This window comes from Globicephala melas, chromosome 2 (assembly GCF_963455315.2).
Source record: "Globicephala melas chromosome 2, mGloMel1.2, whole genome shotgun sequence".
Lineage (NCBI taxonomy): Eukaryota > Metazoa > Chordata > Mammalia > Artiodactyla > Delphinidae > Globicephala > Globicephala melas.
The window spans coordinates 149,622,247-149,642,366 of NC_083315.2; the positions used below are offsets into that span (position 1 = coordinate 149,622,247).

At 53.5% G+C, this 20,120-nt stretch overlaps 1 protein-coding gene across 7 annotated transcripts in view; it reads right to left on the reverse strand.

Moving 5' to 3' along the window:
• Positions 1-20,120, reverse strand: part of LTBP2 (latent transforming growth factor beta binding protein 2) — a 99,867-nt gene that overhangs the window by 20,434 nt on the left and 59,313 nt on the right. For all 7 annotated transcript variants that reach the window (XM_060295053.1, XM_030831720.2, XM_060295054.1 and 4 more), the window contains 9 exons: positions 15,127-15,201; positions 12,078-12,200; positions 10,274-10,438; positions 9,808-10,017; positions 8,672-8,691; positions 7,408-7,447; positions 6,393-6,506; positions 4,147-4,275; positions 3,321-3,449 (listed from right to left, as the gene is read on the reverse strand). In XM_060295053.1, coding sequence (XP_060151036.1) covers positions 3,321-3,449; positions 4,147-4,275; positions 6,393-6,506; positions 7,408-7,447; positions 8,672-8,691; positions 9,808-10,017; positions 10,274-10,438; positions 12,078-12,200; positions 15,127-15,201 — 1,005 coding nt within the window. The remainder of the gene's footprint in view (positions 1-3,320; positions 3,450-4,146; positions 4,276-6,392; positions 6,507-7,407; positions 7,448-8,671; positions 8,692-9,807; positions 10,018-10,273; positions 10,439-12,077; positions 12,201-15,126; positions 15,202-20,120) is intronic.

The window sequence follows — 20,120 nt, forward strand, 5'->3', positions numbered from 1 at the left end:
TTCTGCTGTCGATTTCTGGCATAGTTATCTGTGATTGCGTGAATGGAGTTGAGTGGAGAGGTACTCATCATGTTCATCCCAAATAAGAGCACATATAGTAGTCACATGATTACTATAGTAATGAGGAGGTACACAGGCAATACAACTGCTCGATATTTTTGAGGCCAACAGGATAAGCCTGAGGAGTTTAGCCTAAGGAGCTTCTGCACGTGCTGTTCCCTCGCCTGGAGTGGCTTCCCACCCACCAGCTTGGCTGTTTCCTTCTCATCTCTCAGTGAGGCTGCCCTCGCCCCTCCAACCCATATGGCCCTTCCCAGGGTTCCCTTAGGAATCAACCCTATATTGAATAGTAACTGCTTTTTTTTCTCCCTGACTGCTGAGAATGTGCCTTATTATCCTAGTGTCCTTAGTACCTAGCCCAGACCCCCCCAAAGCACTTATTGCATGAATGGAATAGTAAGCATTTGTTTACAGACATGAGCAATACTTCATGACACTTTAGTGCACAGTGGAGTCACTGGCAGATGGTATAAAATGTACACTCCCAGGCCCATGTCCAGAGATTCTGATGCAGCAGTACTGGGCGGGCCCAGGAACCTGCATTTTAATAACTCTCCAGGCAATTCTGAAATAGCTGGTCCTCCCTTTGGGAAGCTAAAGAGAACCTGATAAAGGACCCACAAACTGGTAGGGCCAGGATGACTGCCTGATAGATAAGCCTGGGAAAGCTGACTTGTTCTATGGAGGAAAATGGAAATGGAAAAGACCCGATCTTAACACCGATGCAAGGATGGACTCCAGATGGACTAAAACATGTCGTGAAAGGCAAAACTGTAACTTTAATGAAAGAAGGTGTAGGAGAATATCTTTGTGAATTAAGAGTGGGGAAGGACTTGTTAACTAAAGCTCCCAAAGCATAAAAAATAAGGCAAAAAGGTGAATTTCAATACATCAGAATTAATGATTTCTGTTAAAGAAAGGACATGTGGGTAAGGTCAATGGACAGAGGACAAGGTGGAAGAGTTGTCATATCTAAACCCAGGCAAGTATCTGGAATCTATAAGGAACTCCTAAGGAGCCACAAGGAAAAGCAACCAAAGGCCACTGGAAAAGAGAGCAAAAGATAAGAACAAGGGCTTCCCTGGTGGCGCAGTGGATGAGAGTCCGCCTGCCGATGCAGGGGACACGGGTTCGTGCCCCGGTCCGGGAAGATCCCACATGCCGCGGAGCGGCTGGGCCCGTGAGCCATGGCCGCTGAGCCTGCGCGTCCGGAGCCTGTGCTCCGCAACGGGAGAGGCCACAACAGCGAGAGGCCCGCGTACCACAAAAAAAAAAAAAAAAAGATAAGAACAAGCAGTTTCTAGATAAGGAAACCCAAAGGCTCATATACGAAAAGATGCTCATAGATACTAGTAAAGTAAACGTTATTTTAAATATTTAATAATCAAATAATTTATCTTAATCAATTATTTATATTTATATTAATTTCAATTCTAGAAATTGTAATGCCTTCTATTAATTATATAAATTAATGAAATAATTTATAAATAAGAATAAAGTAAATATTTAAAATAAGGAGGTATTGTTTTACCAGAGCAGCAAAATTTAGAAAGTGGATGTTACCCTGGATGAGGCCTCATCACACCACAGCCAGACCCCACTGGGAGAAGCTCTGACAGCTGACCTTGACCTTCCTGCCTCCTCCCCCAGCTGTCGGGTTGGCAGAGACATCTGGACGCCCAAGCTGGCACGAGGCAGGACCCTTTGTCTGGGCCAGTCCTGGCGACACCCTTCCCTGCAGCAGCCACTGCTTGTCCCAGGCCAGCATCGCGGGCCGGGCCTGCAGGGAGCAGTGCCTCTGGCCCACAACACGTGCCAAGGCTGCGAAGCCCAGAGAAGCCCCTTGCTCCCGGCCTCTGCCGTTGATAACTCCAGACTGTTCTGAGCACTGCTGCCTGAGTCATCTCCCTGAAAGCTGGCTGACCGCATCGCCGCCCTCTGCTTACAAACCTCTATTGGCTGCCACTGTCTGCGGGACAGCGACCAAGCACTTCAGCCTGGCACTCAAGACACTTCGCAAACTGGCGCCGGCTCCTGACACTTCCTCTGCATACCCCGCGCTCCCATCACACTGGATTTATCATTATTCCCAGAGCACGCCAGGCTTGTTCATTGCTCTGTCCTCTGCAGAAATGGTTCCGTTTCCCCGAAATACCCTCTGCTCCCTCCTTCCCTTCACCGTGTGTGTAAGGGAAGGTGTTGGAAGCAAACCATGTTTTGGGGCCAGGGTGACTTTGATTCTGTTTCCAGCTCTGCCACGGCTCTAGGTGTGAGGTCTCTGGGTGGTTCAATTCACCTCTCTGAGCCTCAGTTTGCTGAACTGTAAAATGGGGATAAGGATTTGTGCTGCATGGGGTTGGGATGATGAGCTTCATAAATAAAGGGCTTAGGACGGTGCTGCCATATGAGAAGTGCTCATTAAATGGTAGTTGTTATTATTCTGTCCCCACTCAAACGCCCCTTTGGGAAACCTTCCCACATTCCTCCATACAGAACCAGTGCTTCCTCATCCCACAGTGCCAACGTTCACACCTCACTCATTGCAGTGACCCTAGAGCTCACACAGCGCCCAGGCCAGAACCAGCAACGTGAGCCCCAAGAACAGCAGTGTCATTCTCTAGGTGAAGGATCCCAGCTCGGTTACGGATCTTACAGCACTGCTTCGAAAGCGCTGCACCCTATTCTCTGTAGTTCGTAAAAAAGTATGTGGAGTGTTTCGTATGTGGTGTAAATGCCGCGTATTAAAGGGCCTTTCTTGGAAGCGTCTTTGTCCAGCGGCCCCATGCAGAGCTTCCCAGGGAAGCTTAAAGCCTTGCAGGCGTTTCCCAGCAAGGGCAAGCCTGCTCCCAAGGCTGCCTGGAATCCCAGTTGGTGTCCTCACGGGTCACCCTCTTTATCCAATAGGAAAGAAGCTCCTTGTCACTCAGGATTTGGGGACCTGGTTTTTCGTCTTCATCTCCAGCCATGTCCCCAGACCCCTCACACTCTTGGCTCCAGTCACAGTTCCTTGGAGCGTTGGTGAATGTTGCTACCTTTCAGATTCCTATTCCTCCATCTGGTCTCAGCGACCTCAGCCTCAGCGCAGGGTCTGCTTCCTCCCAGGTCCAGGTTAGAGCCCTGGTCTTGGTTCCTGCGGCCCCTGTATTCCCCACACTCTGCAGCTGTGTCACTGGGTGCTGTGAATGCCTGGATCCTCTTCCACCCCAACACTACCTGTGCGGTCCTGTGCCCCTCCCAGGGGCAAAGGTGGCTCACCTTACCTTGGCATTCCTGTGTGGCCCCCGAGGTGGCCAGCGTGTAGCCAGGGTAGCAGAAGCAGGAGTAGGAGCCCACGTGGTTGACACAGCGCCCCCTTCCCTTGCAGGGGTCCTTCAGACACTCATCGTCATCTGGATGGAGGGAGGTGAGAAGGGCAGTCAGGGAGGCCTTCCTTTGGGCACCTGCCAGCCACCTGCCATGCTAAGGACTGGACAGGGAATGGTGCTGTGGGGCTAGGAGGGGATGAGGGAGCAGAGGAGGCTGGGAGTTGAAAAATCTCTAAGGCTGAGGGCCATGAAGTCGGTTCATTGGGCCCATTCAAGAACCAAGGGCCTGGGGCAGTGGCCCCGCACCTCCCCCCTGCCCCGCGTCCCCCTCCCCCAGTGGCCCGGTGATAACTTCCTTTCTCCTTCAAGGCACAGTGGATGTGTCTCCCTTGTATAAGAATACTGGGGGAGTGGATGAGGCCCACACTGGATGATTTATGTGTTATGCCTCCGAACCTCTCCCCCAGGGATGGCCGTGGCTTCAGTCTGCTATGCAGACTGAGGGGTGGGCTGATCTCAGAGCTGAAGGCTCCAAGTACCAGTCAGGGGACCCTGGGGTGGCTTCCCATCCTCCTGAAATCCTGGGGACTCATCAGATGGTGCTCCCAGAGACCGCTCTCCCTGAGGTTAAGGTTAGCTTTGTCCATAGGGATTGCTCTCCTCAGTCCATCCACCACAGAGCACTGCTCGGGCTTTCGGCTGCCTGGACTCTGAACTGTCCTCCAGCCCTGCCTCCACCCACCCCAGCCACTGAGGGAGCCCAGGCTGCCCACGTGGATACCTGCGCAGTAGGCCTGGCTGGGGTGCAGCCGGTAGCCGGGGCTGCAGATGCATCTGTATCCATCAGGGAGGTTCACACAGGTTCCCGGGCCACAGATGTTGGTGGCTCCAGCAGCGCATCTGTCAATGCCTGTGGGTGATGGAGCAAAGCAGAGGTTATGTTGGGGTGCGGATGGGTGAAAGCAGTGGAGTGGGGTGGGGGCAGGGCACACGGGCCTCAGAGGACCACAGAAGCCTCTCCCCAGCCTTAGCTGGGCCCTCCCACATCCACGTATAGCGTGGCCTGTGTAAGAACCCACGGCCCCTCCTCCCAGGGCCCCGAGCCCTACCAGGATGGAACTTGCAGCACTGCATCCCTCTGACCGAGACCCAGGGGGTTCCAGTAACCTGTGTCCCGCGTCCCAGCAAAGGGGCTCCCCTGCTGAGGCCTCCAGCCTGACCTCACCCTGAATACGGGGACAGCTCTCATCCACAGCGAGTGCTTCCCTTCCCTGGCAACTCCTGACCAGTTTTTCTTAGGCAGACAGACAGATCTGGTGAGGGGGGTCTTGGGACAACTGCCAGGGGAAGAGGGGAGGGGTGGGCGCGGGCTAACTGAGCAGGGCCTTGAGTGCCATGTTGAGACAGGCCTGTAAGCAAGGGGGTCATGGGAGGTGGGGTGTGATCAGAACTGTCTCAGAAAGACCACGCATCTTGCATGTCATCTTGTTCAGAAAGGCAGCAAGATGGCAGATGGACTGGGGTGGGAGGGGAGGCACAGAGGGCCCCTAGAAACCTGTTGAAATGAATTAAACAAGGACTGCCTTGGGTGGTGGTAATGGGTAAAAATGGGAGATGGAAACTGAATTCAGAAACAGTTTGGAGACTCGCCAGGACTCAGGGCTGAGGCTGCATAGAGAGCAAGAGATTATAGGTCTTTTGAACTGTGTCCATAATACCAGCAAAGTACCTGGCGCTTAAAACATGCCGAATGGACAAATGACTGAATGAATGAGCGATGCTCTCACTCCAGGTCTCAGCCGGAAGCCCACACACCCACGCTCCCAGCCCTGCCCCACAGCACTGAGGGAACCCCAGAGACCCAAGGAAATGGGTCAGGATGTGGCCTGTGGTGGTGCACAGCGGGGCTTCACAGCGTTTGCTAAATTGGACTGAACTGAACGTGCACACCGGCCTGTTTGTCGGGCTACCCTGCCCCTGGCCTGGCTCCAAGTTTGTGTCAGCCTGGGGGCTCAGGAGGACCTCCAGCCAGGTTCTAAATGTCCTCCCAGAGGGGTGGGGTTGGGGGATGGCAAGGGGGAAGAGGGATCAGGCGAAAGTCTATAGATCGTGGGAGGGATTCTGTCCCCACATAGCTGAATCCCCAGCTGAGCCCCTTAACCCAGCTCATCTTGCCTGCCGAGTGGAGGGGGGCCGAGGACACTCGTTGGAGCAGTGCACTGAGCCCAGAGAAGAGGGGTCCTGGGGGAGGGCAGCAGGGACGCCCTGGTTCAGGCCTAGGAAGGCCAAGCTCCCAGCCCCACCCACACTCTCTGGACTGTTCCACCAACCTGCAGGGTCTCTCCCTCTGCTGGAGGAGATCTGGAAATACCCCTCACCCCAAAGTGACCTCAGTCTATGAGGGTACAAGCAGCAAGGCCCTGATGAGGACGCTCGTGGGAACACACGCACGAGCACACACACGTGAGCACGCACGTGTGCAGGGAACAGCTGCAGCAACACCGGCTTCTCTTGAACCAAGTCCCCAGACAACGAGCCTTTGAGGAGGGTGCATTCCAGAGCAAGGTGGATGTGCCGGGGATCTCCCCACACCACCCCGCAACCACTGCAGCGGCCAGAGCCTGGGGAACGCAGGCTCCAGGGCAGCTAAACAACTGTGAGAAATAGAACCATTTTCCTTCCCTAAAGTCGGCCCTCCCTGTGGGCAGGAGACTGCCCACCGCCAGGGTACTCAGCTGACCCAGGGTCAACAGCCTGGAAGAGCCAGGCTCCCGGAGGCCCCATGTGCTCGCCTTCCTTGAGAAGGCCCCGTGGATTCTCCTGGAAGGCACCCCTTCTCTTTCTCCTGCCTGGCTTGACCGGTGCTCCAGACGGGACTCCCCCGATCACTAGGGGCACCCTGTGCTCTCTGCGGAATGCGGCCGGGGCCGCTGACCCCGGCGGGAGTTCACTGGACACTGTGCATCCGGTGGGAGAGCCCTGGAGTTGGCTCTGGCCACCCACACCTCATGGGGCTGTTGCAGGTACCTGACGGGGCCGGGGTCACCAGCACATCGGTGGGGGCGGTCACTTGCTCTTCTGCCCGGGCCTCCGGGATCCCCTGTCCAGGCAGTGGCGGCGTTGGTCTTCCTGTGGCGTCTCCTGCGGAGGAGAGAGGGGCGGGGGGAGCGAGTGGGCCTCAGCCCCTTGACTGCCCGCTTTCCCACCCCCTGGACAACATCCCCTGCAGAGGTGCAGTGCCCTGTCCTCCTCCCTGCCCTCCAGTCCATCGGGCTCTGAGAACAAGGGGTGGAACCTAGGGCGGGTCATCCCCCCTGCCTCTTAGTCTCCTGAAACTTAACCTGGCCCCAAACAGAGTCAGAGAATCTGAGAGCCCTAACGGGGCTTAGAGCACATCTGGTCTCCTGGCTCCACTCCGCAGGGAAGGCCCTGGGAATGGCCACTTGTCCAAGGCCGATAGCTTGTTGGGGATGGAGCCGTAGCCCGGGTCTCCTGACTCCTACTTCAGCACTCTCCTTCTGTCTGCAGAGTTCTTTACAGTTTACAGAGCTCTGCCTGGACCACCAGTGTCTCATCTGCCTTAAGAGGCAGGCATTCGTGTCCACATCATAGTAGAGGAAGCTGAAGCCGACTTCTGAACAGTGCCCTGTCTGCAGCCCCAGGGACCGGCAAGCTGGGCTCTGTGGAGCTCTAATCATTTCCTGAGGGAAGACAGGCTGGGGGCAGAGCTCTGGGTACCTGACCCGCCCCTGCTTCAGCCAGACCTTCCTCTTTGGTCTTGTTTATTTGCTGACCAGCACCATGAAGGGCAGAAAGAGTGTCGTGGCTGCGGAGGTATTTGTAAGGCATCGCGGTGCCTTTCACTGACCTATAACACCTTCCGCAGACAGAGCTCCCAGGAAAACTGATCACACGTCTCATCATCTATAACCTCAGCTGATTTGAGCCTTGCACCAGCTCCCGGGTACTATCTCCACTCCTAGATTAAGGTCTCTCCTTCCCTCCCTTTGTTTGCTGGGCACCACTAGGAGGAGGCACTCACCTGGGACCCAGGCAGATAGCTGGGTAACACTGGTTGTGACCTGCACAGAAACGGGAGGAGGTCACTGTTGGCTTCCCTGTCACCCCCATGATGTGCTTCCTTCCTCCACACTCACCCCTGCTTCCAGGCTCCCCGTCCAACTAACTCCCTCTTTCAGTCTTTCATTCATTCCAGGTGTTGATGAGTTCTTACTACACCCTGGCATTCTGCCAGGCACTTTATGTCTACTGTCTTAATGAATCTTCTCAACTACCCTCTGGTAGAAGGCTGTGATGATCAAAGGAGCCGATGTACGGAATGGGCCAGCTCAGCGTTACAGCAACAAGTATCGTATCAGTGCTATGATCTCCACATCTCAGACAGCAACAGAAGCTTTAGACGTTAACCAGTCTACCGAGGGTCACAGGGCCAGTGTGGTGAAGCTGGGACCCCAGGCCACACCTGGTGTCTCTCACCATAGCCCAGGGACAGAGGTAGAGGAGCTGTGGGGAGCAGGGGAAAGAAAAATGGGCAGGGGATGGCAGAGGGCCAGGAGCATGGCTGGGGCTGGGAGGACACGGAAGAACTTTGGTCTGGGAGACAATGCATGCTTCTCCAGGGAGAGAAGAAGCTCCCTGGGGAAACAATATTTGCGGAGAGTCAGGGATGCAGGTTGGAGGGGCCAAGGGATAGGGTAGGGATTGGCAGACTGATGAGGGAAGAAGCAGCTTCACTCTTCTGGAATGTTTTTCTAGGAGGACACTCAGTTCGTTACAGGGAAATCCTGGGCTCAGGAGAGGGGGTGGGATCCCCCTTTCTCAATGAAGTGGTTTGAGGCTATTCACAGCTCTGCTTCTACTTCCCCACGAGCCACTCACAGAGGAGACCTGAGACCTTAAGCAAGTCAGGCTCAGAAAGTGCTGAATCCGGAATTAATCTGGAAGCAGTTCTAGACCTCATCTGCTGCGATGAAAGCCTGAGTGACAGCCAGGACTAACAGGACACGTTCCTGCTTCCTTTCTGAAGGGGGCCCCAGAGCTTCCCGAATGAGAGTACTTGCACAGCAGCTGCTGGAAAAACAGGAGCTGTTGTTATTACTTCCTTTAGGGTAAAACTGGGTCTTTGGATCAACTCTCCCACCACGGCTTCTCTGCAAGTAAAATCCTACGTACACTCCATCTTTCTCCCCTCCCTCCCTCACGGGACGCTGCCCTGCGGCCTCAGTGCTACCACGTCCTGCTCTCTGCCACCCTTGCGCGACTTGCTGGTGGGAGGACTCGCTTACCTGGCCAGCCTGAGAGTCACCTGGGAAGGAAAGGTGAGAGCGTGAGCTCAGGGAGGAGGGTCTGGCTGCCTTCTCCCTCCCACCCACGGCCAGGGCTGGTTCAGTCCGTGACCTCCTGACCTCGTCCCCCGCAGGCTCAGTGGTAGAGAGAGCCCAGACTCTTCTTACCTGCCTCTGCCCCTGCCACCCTTCTGGCACTGGCCAGCCCAGATCCCAGAATCCCAGGTCTGGAAGGCCTACAAAGCGGTCAGTTGGTGAGAGGAAACCTCCGGGGCTCCTTTGATGCCCCCGGTGACAGGAGTCCCACCCGCTCCGGGCCAGTCCACCCCATGGGTGGACTGCCACCCCATCCTCGCTGCAACCCTCCTTGCACTGCCACCTCCTCCCTCCCGACCACATCGGGTCACTCCGCCCCTGCCCCAGGCTACAGGCCAGGGCAACAGTTCTAGGAAGGGGAGGAGTTGCTCCTGGCCTGGCCAGTGTCTGGTTTCCATGATGACTGGGGCTCTGCCTGACTTCCGTGTCTGTCTGTTCCCAATTCCTGGAGCACTTTGGCCATCACTTAGTTCTCCTGGTCCTCATATGTCCTTGGCCTCCTGCACCCTGTGCTACCAGTAACCCGGGCTTGCCTTCTGCGTGGTTTCCCAGGGCACCTGCCGGGGTGCCTAGAGTCCAGTCTCTTTCCAGCCCCACGCCTCCTGGGCCCAAGGCGATTGAGCTGGAGCCAGTGCTCTGACTCTAAGGCCATGGGAGGGGATATAAAGCCCCCAGATTCCCCAGGATCCACCTGCCGACGCTTCAGGCTTGGCAGCGAGCACCAGCCCCAGAAGCTGCGTGGCCGGGGGCCAGGGATGGAAAGGCCTGGTCAGCTGGAGTGGAGGATGCGGCGGGCCTCTCCCACCCCCAGCAGCAGCTCCCTGGGACATGGGTACCTCTTGACCCTATATAGGAGAAAGAGGAGGTGAGGCCATGTCATCAGGCCAGGCCATGAGAGCACGTTCCCAGGGCTGTGCTGCTGCTCTGAACTCCTTTTTCTAATGCCCCAGAGATGGAATGCCATGGCTCCAGTGGCTCTTTGAGGTGCTGTAACCCGAGGGGAGGGGGAACCTCTCAGGCATCTTCCCCAACCCAGATACCTTTGTCAGGGATGGTCCCGGCCTCCAGCCAGGTGCCGGTGGCCTCCCGGAGTGGTTGCCTCTCTGCTGGTCTGGGCAGGGTCCCATTGCTCTTCTGTCGCCTTGAGGGCCTGGTCAGTTCCTCCTCCTCAGCTTTCCTCATGGACAGACGGATGTCTGAGCTTGAGTAGGTGTAGCCGTGGCCGGCAGGGCAGATTTCTTTGAAGGCCTCTGCAAGTTCAACAGTCAGAGGACAAGCTGAGGGGTGCTGCTCCCGCAGGAACCCAGGGCCCTCCTTTCCCTGCCTTTTGAGGGACAGGGCAATTGTGGCAGCAAGGAGGGAGGGGCCCCAGGTTGGGTTAAGGAGTTGAACAGGAAGGAAAATTAAGAGTCTTCTGGCCTGACGTTAGGTCAGGTAGGGGAAACTGGCCACTGGCTTGGAGGAAGCCCTTCGGCGGCCGGGGCTGAGATGAGGACAGAGGGTTACCTGTGCCAGGCAGGGGGCACTCCTCACACTTGCTGCCCCAGGCTTTGCCCACTCGGCTGCAGCAGCATATCTGCTTGGTGATCTGCTGGGCCAAAGGCAGGGTGCAGGTGCCGGGCCCCAGCAACCGGTAGCACAGCCCCTGCTGCATGGAGATGGCCTTGTCCGCTGCAACAGACACGGCAGGTGGGGATGGGCAGGTGGCCAGCGGGAGGGGAAAGGCAGTGGGTGGAGGAGTGACCGGCCACGTGCGTTCAGATTGGCTTGGCCTGCATCTCAGTGTAGAAGTTGGGGCCCTGAAAATGCTCACACAACATTAGGAAGAGGAGCTGCAGGAATGCTTTTAGCACCTCCTCGTGTTATCTGTTTGAGGCAACCCTTGACTCTCACCCTCATGTGGGGAAGCTAAGAGCAGGAAATGTGGATGTCTCTGCTTGTCTCCAGATTCTGAGTCTATACGTGTTTACAAAAGCCCATCCTGGGGAGCACGAGGGAGGAGCAGTGTGCTCTGAGGGCCACAGTCTCCCTGGGGAGATGAGACGAGGTGAGAACCACAGGCCTGATGGGGAGCTTGGAGGACCAGGCCCTGTCTTGGTCGTCTTTGCAGCCCAGACACCCTGGGCAACGTCGGGCGCATGTAGATACTCAGTAAATGCTCGCTAGATTGATGGCTGCCTGGCTGGAGCCATGAACCAAAATCCCATGGACTGCAGTGAGTGTAAGCCATGCTGGGTTTAGAAAATAACAACACCAAGGGCCAACCCTGCCTCCCTGCATGAAGGGTCTCTATCCAGAACTAACAAATAAGTCACCATGAACTCTTCCTGAGAGTGGCCAGATGGGTTCTCCCCATTCTGGGTCCCCTCGTTCTCTGCTGTCCCTTTAAGGCTCTTACTACCTAAGGCTCTTACTACCTCCTTGCCCTGGGGATGCTGGGTCCAGTCTTTCCCTCACATGGGTGCTCCCTCTGGGTGGTGCTGGAGTCTGTTCATCTTGTGGCCTCCCCAGACCCAGTACCTGGCGGTTCACAAACTGAGGGCTTGGCCGGCCACAGGGAACTCTCCTGAGCCCTGGGTGGCCCACCTGACCTGGGTGGCTACTTCGCAGAGGCCAGTCGGGACTGGTTTTATTCAGTACTGGTCAGGCCTCCCTGGTCTGGCTGTGCCGTCAGCTCTGCCATGGGGAGTGGTGGGTGGAGGGGGGCACTGCCAGCCTGGGCCTCTCCCAGCTGGAAACCACAGAGGTCACTGGAAACAGCTGCCTGGGTGTTCACACATGCACACACATGGACACGATGCTGATACGACTAGTGACATGTACGCGCTCACGGACACACGGGGACCGCAGGATTACGGAAAGGCCCGGGGCCGGCAGCAGTGCTGCTCCTGCTATGGGCAGGCTCCTTAAGAAAGGTCTGCAGTGAAAGGACCAGGCTGCTAAGCTCAGGCACTGGAAGAGGCAGCCACAGCTCAGCCAGACGTCACAGCAGGGACAACACACATCCTCCCAAAGCAGATGAGGCAACAGATGGGACAGTAATGATGAGAGAAAAAACAGAGGAGGTAGAAAATCCCAAACTGCAAAGCCCTCAAAGAAATACATAAAGAAAACAGAGAAGCAGTGACTGTCTCCATCCCAGCAGGATGAGGGATCAGGTTTGGTACTTGGGGCCCAGTTCCAGGTGAGGAGCAGCCCCTGGACCCTGCGATAGGGTCTAGGGGCACTTCTGCTCTCAGTCTGGCCCGTGGACCTTGAGGGTCCCATCTCGCGTCCCAGCGTCCCCACCCTGGGTCCCACCTGCACTCACACACACAGCGACTCCTGGATGGATCCAGCAGGAGGCCGGGTCTGCAGGTGCACAGGTAGCTGCCCCTGGTGTTCACGCAATCCGAGTCCTCGCACAGGCCCAGGGTCAGGCACTCGTTGATATCTGCAGGGTTGGCGGAGATGACCAAGCGCCCCCCGACCCAGGCCTGATGGAGGGGAGGGGTCGGGGCAGAGTTCTCCTATGATTCTCCAAATAGAAGGACAGCAATAAGAGAGCTGCCGTTTACTAAGTGTGATCCCTCTCTCTGGGCCTCAGTTTCTTATTTGTAAAGTGGGGATAATAATAGTAACGACGATGTAGTCCTGTTAGGGGGATAAAATGAGATAAAAATTGCAAATCGCTGGGTCCAGGAACTGGTAATAATGGTCATAATATTAAGAGCTAATGTTTATTGAGTGCCTCGTGCCAGGTAGTATGCCAGGTGGATTGCATATGATACCTTATTTAATTCTCACAGTTTTATCAGGTAGGTCCACACAGCCTCATTTTGTAAGTGAGGAGTAACTTGCCCAAAGTCACTCAACTAGTAAGCAGCATCCTGGGATGTAACAGGGGGAGTAGATGAGGGCAGAGTTTGAGCTGGAGGGTGGAGAACAGGCTGCCCAGTCCCTCCTATTCAGTCTTCCTTGAGAGACCCTGAAGCATCTCTGCGGGACCCAAGATCCAGGGACCATGTCCACAGCGAGAAGCTGCAGGATGGAGGGGCCCCAGCAAGGACGAGGAGGCGGGAGGATGGAGGCAGGTGCTGGGAGGTGGAGCAGAGGTTTAAGAGGACAGGGGAAATCACAGTGCTCACACTCTGAGCTCCAAGAAGTCAGGGGCCCTCTTAGCGATGGCACCTTTGCTGCTGATGGTGAGCATGGAAGATCTGTGATGGCCGCCCACCTCCAGTGCCAGGAGACAACACATGGCAGCCCAGTGTCACCAGGGCCGCCTGCTCACTCACAGGCTTTGGGGAAATCGGCACTGAGTACAGGAGTAAAGGGGCTGCAGGATGACTCAGCTTGGGCACCAAGGGGAACCACTACTTAGCAGGATGTTCTATTGGGAGGGAGAGCTGGGACGGGGAACTGATCCGTTTGCCTCCAGTCTATGGCCAGAGTGATGTCTAAACTCAAATCTGACTTGCCTCCTGTCTGCTTGAGAAGCTTCTGGGCTCCCCCTCACCTCCTAGAGGGAGCTTCTAAACCCTCACCTGGTATCCAATGTCCTCCACCATTTTCCAAAAACCTGTGTGTGGGCCGGTGGCTCTGATGAGACCCTGGGATGCACTTGTTATCTCCTGTGGGTGCACTGGCTGTACTCCAGCCGGCCCAAACTGCTCCTTCGCTCATACTCGTCCCTCGGCCTGGAATGCCCGCATCCCCTTCTAGCTGGCCAACTCCATTCATTTTTTAAGTCTAGGTCAGGTATCACCTGAAACCTTCCCTGATCCTCCAGTCTGGGAAGGGGCCCCACCATAGGATCCCATAGCACCCAGTGCCTCTTTCTCTCGAGAGCACTTCTCTCATAGCGTGTAATTGTTAAGGCATCTGTCTTCACCTGGGGCAGCAGCTGTGTCTCATCCATCACTGTGAACTAACACCTAGCACAGTGTATGCAGATCATAGCAATACCCCAAAATTAGCCTGTGGAAGTAGGAGAGAAGGATGGAGAGAGGAGGGATGGTGCCTGCAGGTGCAGAGATGAGCGGGTCCCATCCCAGACAGGGAGACCACAGCCACAGACATGGGAAGGGGGAGGTTTCAGGGGCAGGGCCTCCTGGGGAGGGCACCTTGGCATCCTGAATTCTGTGGGCTTGGTGGAGGAAGGACAGAGAGCACATTCGAGATCCTGGGAATAACTTTAACACTGCAGACTAGGAAACCTGCCAGGTGGAGAGGCCACTGAGGACAGTTTAGATACGAGCAGCCCCATCGCACTCTCTAAGGGCAAAAATACCAACTTCTCCCCACACCCACTGTCCGTGAGGTCCTTGCCTCATTGCCCTGGAGGGAGGCTAAGCCTGGGCTCGGCTGGGTCAGAGGTCTTCCCTTTTGCCGGGTCCAAGCCCCTGTTCTTATCCATGGGCCAGAAATCCCCACAGGCAGAGAGCTCAGCCGCCTCAGACTCCTCTCTCCTGAAGCCTCCACGGGGAGGGGACCTAGGAGACCATCTGGGTCAATCCCGTCTCTAACCTAGCTTCAAGCAAAGTGAACTGCACAGACAGCGATTTGTCCAGTTCCCAAAGCTCTCCAAAGGGGCAGCTGCCTCAACCCCAGGAGCCTCCCACTGGCTGGAAGGCCCAGCTCATATCTCACCTATTGCCAGGTCCACAGCCAACAAGGGCTCCCTGCTCAGAGCCATGGCTGAGCTCCCCCCTGCCCACTCTTCTGTCCTGAGGTGTCCCTGGGCCTTGCCCCTCTGGGGGCCTCTAATGCAGAGCACCTGGGCCTCAGCTGGCCTTACAGAGCCTACCAGCCAGGCCAGCAAGGCCAAGGACTGTGCTTTATGGTCCCCCTCCCCCACTCCCCCTCCATCCCCTCCACCTGTGCCCTCCCCGCTCCGCTGCGGGAAGGAGGCCTGAGCAGCTGAGGTGCTTTGCTGGGAAGAGTCCATAGTGGTCCCCACCAACTCAGGCTGACTTGATCTCCCACCCTGGAGTTAAAAGTCTTCCCATTCCAGGGAGAGTAGCCCAGGAGGTGAGTGGATGTGCGGGGACCGTGGAGCACCTTGAGATAGAGCACAACACAGCCCTACAGAGTCACACACCCAGATCTGGGTGGGGGTGGGTAGAGATGGGGAGGAGGGGAGGGCTTGGCTCCCAGGCGTTTTCTCAGCTGCACCATCACTATCCTCTGACTTCCTTGGGCCCCTGGAAGCAGCAGCCCCCATAGCTCCCCCAAGCTGGGGCTTAGAGGTGCCCAGTGGAGACCACTCAGACAGTGGCAGCTGCTCCTTCTATCTGGGGATGTGGGAGTCTCCCCGCATCATCAAGCCTCTGTTATTTCTGCTCCCCAAGCCCAGCCCTGTCCCTGGTTATTCTTACCTTGGCAGTGAGTGAGGTTCAGTCTCTTGTACCCCTGGGGACACTCCAACTGGCCATTTTCAATCACTGGGAAGGCTAAGGATTGAAGATACAGACAGGTTTCACTGGAGGGCCCTTGGGCTCCTCTGTCACCCATGCTGGGAAGTGGGGTGCAGTCTGGATGTCCCACTCTGCAGCTGTGAGGCCCCATCCCCCCAAGCCATTGCCCTGGGTGGCTGCACCTCCTTAGCTGAACTCCCTTCCCTGGCTCTCACCAGGCTACTCTCAGCCCACTTGCTATTACTAAAAATGATACCTAGTGACTATATATCTTGTATATATAGTTATAATAATATAGTCATATAGTTATTAGATACAGTATATATTATATGATATCAATGTTATACAATATAACATGTGATTGAACAAATTTGTGTGTTTTGTTTTTTTTACTTTTTGTTTTTGAAGTAATTATGGATTTGCAGGAAGTTGCAAAAAATAGTACAGTGAGGTCCTGTGCTTCCATCACCCACTTTCTCCCAATGTGCATCTTACACAACTCTAGTTGTTTTGTTAGTTTTTAAACATCTGAATATGACAATTCACAGTCTGGTTCTAAGTTCAGTTTATTCTGATACTTGGTTTGAGTGCCACCCTAGCTGACAAAGCCCCCCGATCCTGGAAGAAGCTCACCGTCGATTGCACTTATAAATCCATGATATCCATTCACTCACATTCACCAACCATGGGATGTTGTTGTTGAAATTTGGTTAGTAATTTTCACGTTCCCTGAGGTCAGTTAGTTGTTTTTACAAAGTCAAAAAGAGTTAGAATATCCCAGTTCTTGAGTTTTTCAAGTATGCAAGTGGAGAGGATTTATAGCAGCAAATTACAGGATGATGGAATTTTTTCCAAACATTCATTTTCAAAAGGCTCTGTCCCACCACAACTTCCTTGAAAAGCAGCCCCGCTTAAAGTTTATAACAAAACTGGGCAGTGGTCTGAGTCCAGACGGGCCAATAAGGCAATAACTGTCAGTATTTTGGTGCTGATACATGTCCTATCTTGATTTCACACCATTCCTCTTGCTTTAAAGAGAGAGAGAGAGAGAGAGAGAGAGAGAGAGAGAAAGTGTGCTTAAAAACAAAAACAAACAAAGAAACAAAAACAACTGACATTCAGTAAAAACAGGGAAAACATCTCCACTACCTTGGAGGGACAGACTCGTATGTCAACCTCCAAAGAAGTGCTTTGAAGGTGTTTTTTTTTTTGAAGATGTTTTTTCTTGAAAAGTGCTAGCAGGTAGTATACTATTGACAGCTACCTGTGATCACAGAAAAAGGTAGCAAATGTGGAACACCCATCTTTTTGTTTAAAAAAAATGAAGAAGGACTGCTTTTTCAGTTTGATGATTCCTTTGCCAAGACATAGCCAGTAATTCTCAAGGGGCACAGGCATTTCCACAGACACTATTCCAATATGAAGCTCCGTAAAGATACCTTTATACTTTAAAGATCTTGTTTTATGAAGTTAACCGCATGATGACTTCCTGTGACAGCTTGTCTTCTCCCAGCTTTGACTTCTTTGTGGCAAAACCTTGGCTATGAAGGGTACGGGGAGGGGACTTTCCAGTTAGCATTCCCCAGCTCCATTGCCTTGCTGATCCTAACATCAGCCGCTGTACTTATAGAGTTATTGGGTAAACCTTATTTTTATCCAAGAAGTCATTTACTGTGGAGAATATAGGTCTTCTATCTTCTAAACAGGTTCAACCTTTAGTGGCTTATGCAATAGATAGTTCTTCATATATTTTATTGCTGAAATAGATTCTTGCAAATACCAAGAGACATGTTAATAATACCTATACCTTCATCCAGTTATACAGCAAAATGTGAGTGTCTCAGTGTTTTAAAATGTTTTCTTTTTTTTTTTTTTTGAACATTTATCTGTTTATTTATTTGGCTGCATCGGGTCTTAGTTGGGGCACATGGGATCTTTGTTGCCACGTGTGAGATATTCGTTGTGGCATGCAGGATCTTTAGTTGTGGCATCCATGCGGGATCCAGTTCCCTGACCAGGGATCGAAACTGGGCCCCTTGCATTGGAAGCGGAGTCTTAGCCACCGGACTGCCAGGGAAGTTTCTAAAATGTTTTTCTAATCAAGATAGCTTTTACTCTGTCATTAGCTGTTATCTCTGGGCACATTATACACTGAAGGCAAAGTCTGGTATTAACGATAGTAGATATAAGCTGTATTTTTTTTAAGCTGTATTTTATATAGACTTCTTGATCATTTGACTCCTGGGGTCCATTTTGGGTCCCATCTGAGAGGTCATCATTATTTTTACCTTGGAATATGGCCGATTACGTGTCAGAGGAGAAGTGTCAGCATTGCATTTTTAAAGGATCGCTTAGGATTATTCATATTATTTTATTTTATTTACTTATTTTTTAAAAGAGGATTTTTAAATAATTAATTAAGTTTTGGCTGTGTTGGGTCTTCGTTGCTGCATGCGGGCCTTCTTTAGTTGTGGTGAGCGGGGGTGACTCTTTGTTGCGGTGTGCGGGCTTCTCACTGCGGCGGCTTCTCTTGTTGTGGAGCACAGGTTCCAGGTGCGCAGCCTCAGTAGTTGTGGCTTGCTGGCTCTAGAGCGCAGGCTCAGGAGTTGTGGCGCACGGGCTTAGTTGCTCCGCGGCATGTGGGATCTTCCTGGACCAGGGCTCGAACTTATGTCCCCTGCATTGGCAGGCGGATTCTTAACCACTGAGCCACCAGGGAAGCCCCTCATATTATTTTAAATCCTGTTTCTCTGCAAGAATTTTTTAGAGTCCTTTCTCCACTTGGTGAGGGCTGCTTTATTTAAAACTAGACAACCTAACTGAAGAACCCCACAAACAGAGCATTGTCGTGCATTACATGTTGTGATAACAAAGACAAACATGAGGAGGTGCCGTGTTTCCCTGGAAGCCCCACACTTCCCTGAGGACACTTGCAACAGTCTGACATAGAGATCAAGTGAGGACATAAATGAGTAAAGCTTCATTTTTTTTTTTAAGATTAAAGAACTCTAAATTGAAGTTGTAATTTTTTCTTTTTTGCCACAGATGGTATTCCCCAGGGTTTGCATGTTCTTCCACATGGGAACTAGGCTTCAGCCTAAAAGGCCGCTGTGTGGCGATAAGTGAGTATTCTGAAAATGCTGACATTGAGAAAAAGGATGGGGTGAGGCCAGGAAATGTGAGCGCCTGGCCCGGGGCCTGGTGGCATGAACTGAAGACCAGGAGGAAGAAAGAAAGAGGGGAAGTTGTTTGGAGAAACTCAGAAAGCAAGCTGATTAGATGCAGGCGCAGAAGGTGGGAAGGAATATCTTGAGGCTGATGCCAGGGGCCGGGAGAACTGAGACAAGGGGACATCTGGACAGGGCTTCGGAGGCCTGAGGCCTTTGGTGCGTATTGTCCTGTCTGTTTCTCCTGTCTGTTTCCTGTCTGTTTCACAGGTTAGGAAGGAAGGTGAAGCTCAGAGGGGGCCTAGTCGGGGTTGCAACCAAGCTTCTGGCTGCCAAGGGCATGTCCCTCCTACAGCCAGAGAGGAAGGGAGGGGGGAGCCAGGAGGCCAGGGCAGCAAGGTGGTGTAGGCAGAAGGACCTTGCTTCTTTACGGAGCAGGAGAGGGGTGGCAGAGAGCTGGGATCACAGCAAGGCTGGGCACCAGCTGTGGCACCTGCAGGGTACCCCGAGAAGCTGAGCAATGTGTGAACTAAGAGGAGTGGGGCTCATCCGTTAGTCTGGAAACATGCGCTTTTTCTAGAAGGTGATTTCCTCCTGAGAGGACTCTGCCTTCTCACTGGCCTGAAGAGAAACTGTCGGCTGGACAGCCCTTGGTGAGGGCAGACTTCTAGAGAGAAAGAAGTGTCAAAACCAGCGTTCCTCGTGAGACACCCATTTTTGCCAGCACCCTGCACCCCACCCACCCTGAACCAGGGCCCTCAGCCCCCTTCCTCAAACCTCACAGAGGCCTCCTATAGGGGGCTGGATCCCAGCTTCTGTAAGACCAAGTGCAGCAGCCAATCCAGAAAAATCTGCTTATATCTCTTTGGGGGAAAGAAAGTCGAAGTTGAGATGAGCACACGAAAGGGAGAAACCTTGGCTTGGGGTGAGAATTCAGCACTCACCCACGGCTCTGAGCGAGATTTCGGCAGTGATGGGGGAGGGCGGGTATCACCAGGCGCACCTCCCAAGTGCTCCCAGCACACGTAGGCCTTCCCTTGCTGTAATGCTTAATGGACTGTGCTGTGGCTGCCTGTTTGTTTGTCCATCTCCCCTGCTAGTGCATAAGCTCTGTGAGGACAGGGACCTTGCCTTCTTTGTCATTGCTATGTCTCTGGAGTCAAGCACAGCACACGGAATAGTATAGGCAATCAAAATGGAATGAGTAATAATAGCAGACACTAAAATAGCTCATACTATGGGCTAGGTCCTATTATAAAGGCTTTACAGGTAATAGCTTATCTAATCCTCATAACAGGCCTTGGAGATACTAATATTATCCCCATTTTACAGATGAGCAAACTGAGGTACAGAGAGGTTAGGAAACATGCCCAAGGTCACCCAGCTAATGGATTGAGCTGGGATTATGCACCTGCTTCCAGAGGATAAATTCTGAACTATTCCCCTCTACTGCCTACAAATAAATAAATGAACGAACGAATTCATGACGAGCCTTAGGAGTTGTCTGGGCCAAGAATCTTAGGGTCCAGAGGCCACAGGGAGATGCCTGCCCGGCAGGAAGCATATGACCCTTCCTGGGAACTCCTCCTCTCCCTTTTATAAAACAAGGGATCAGGAGAGTGAGTGGGGAAAAAAAGGCAGGGACACCCAGAAGGAGGTCAGAAGAAGTAATCAGATGCTGGGCAGGTGCTCCGTAATGTGTACAACCAAAGCGTCATGTAGAATCGGTAAAGGAAATAGTGAAGAACATGTACTCCTCCCATGGCCCCTCAGCCAGATCAAGGATAA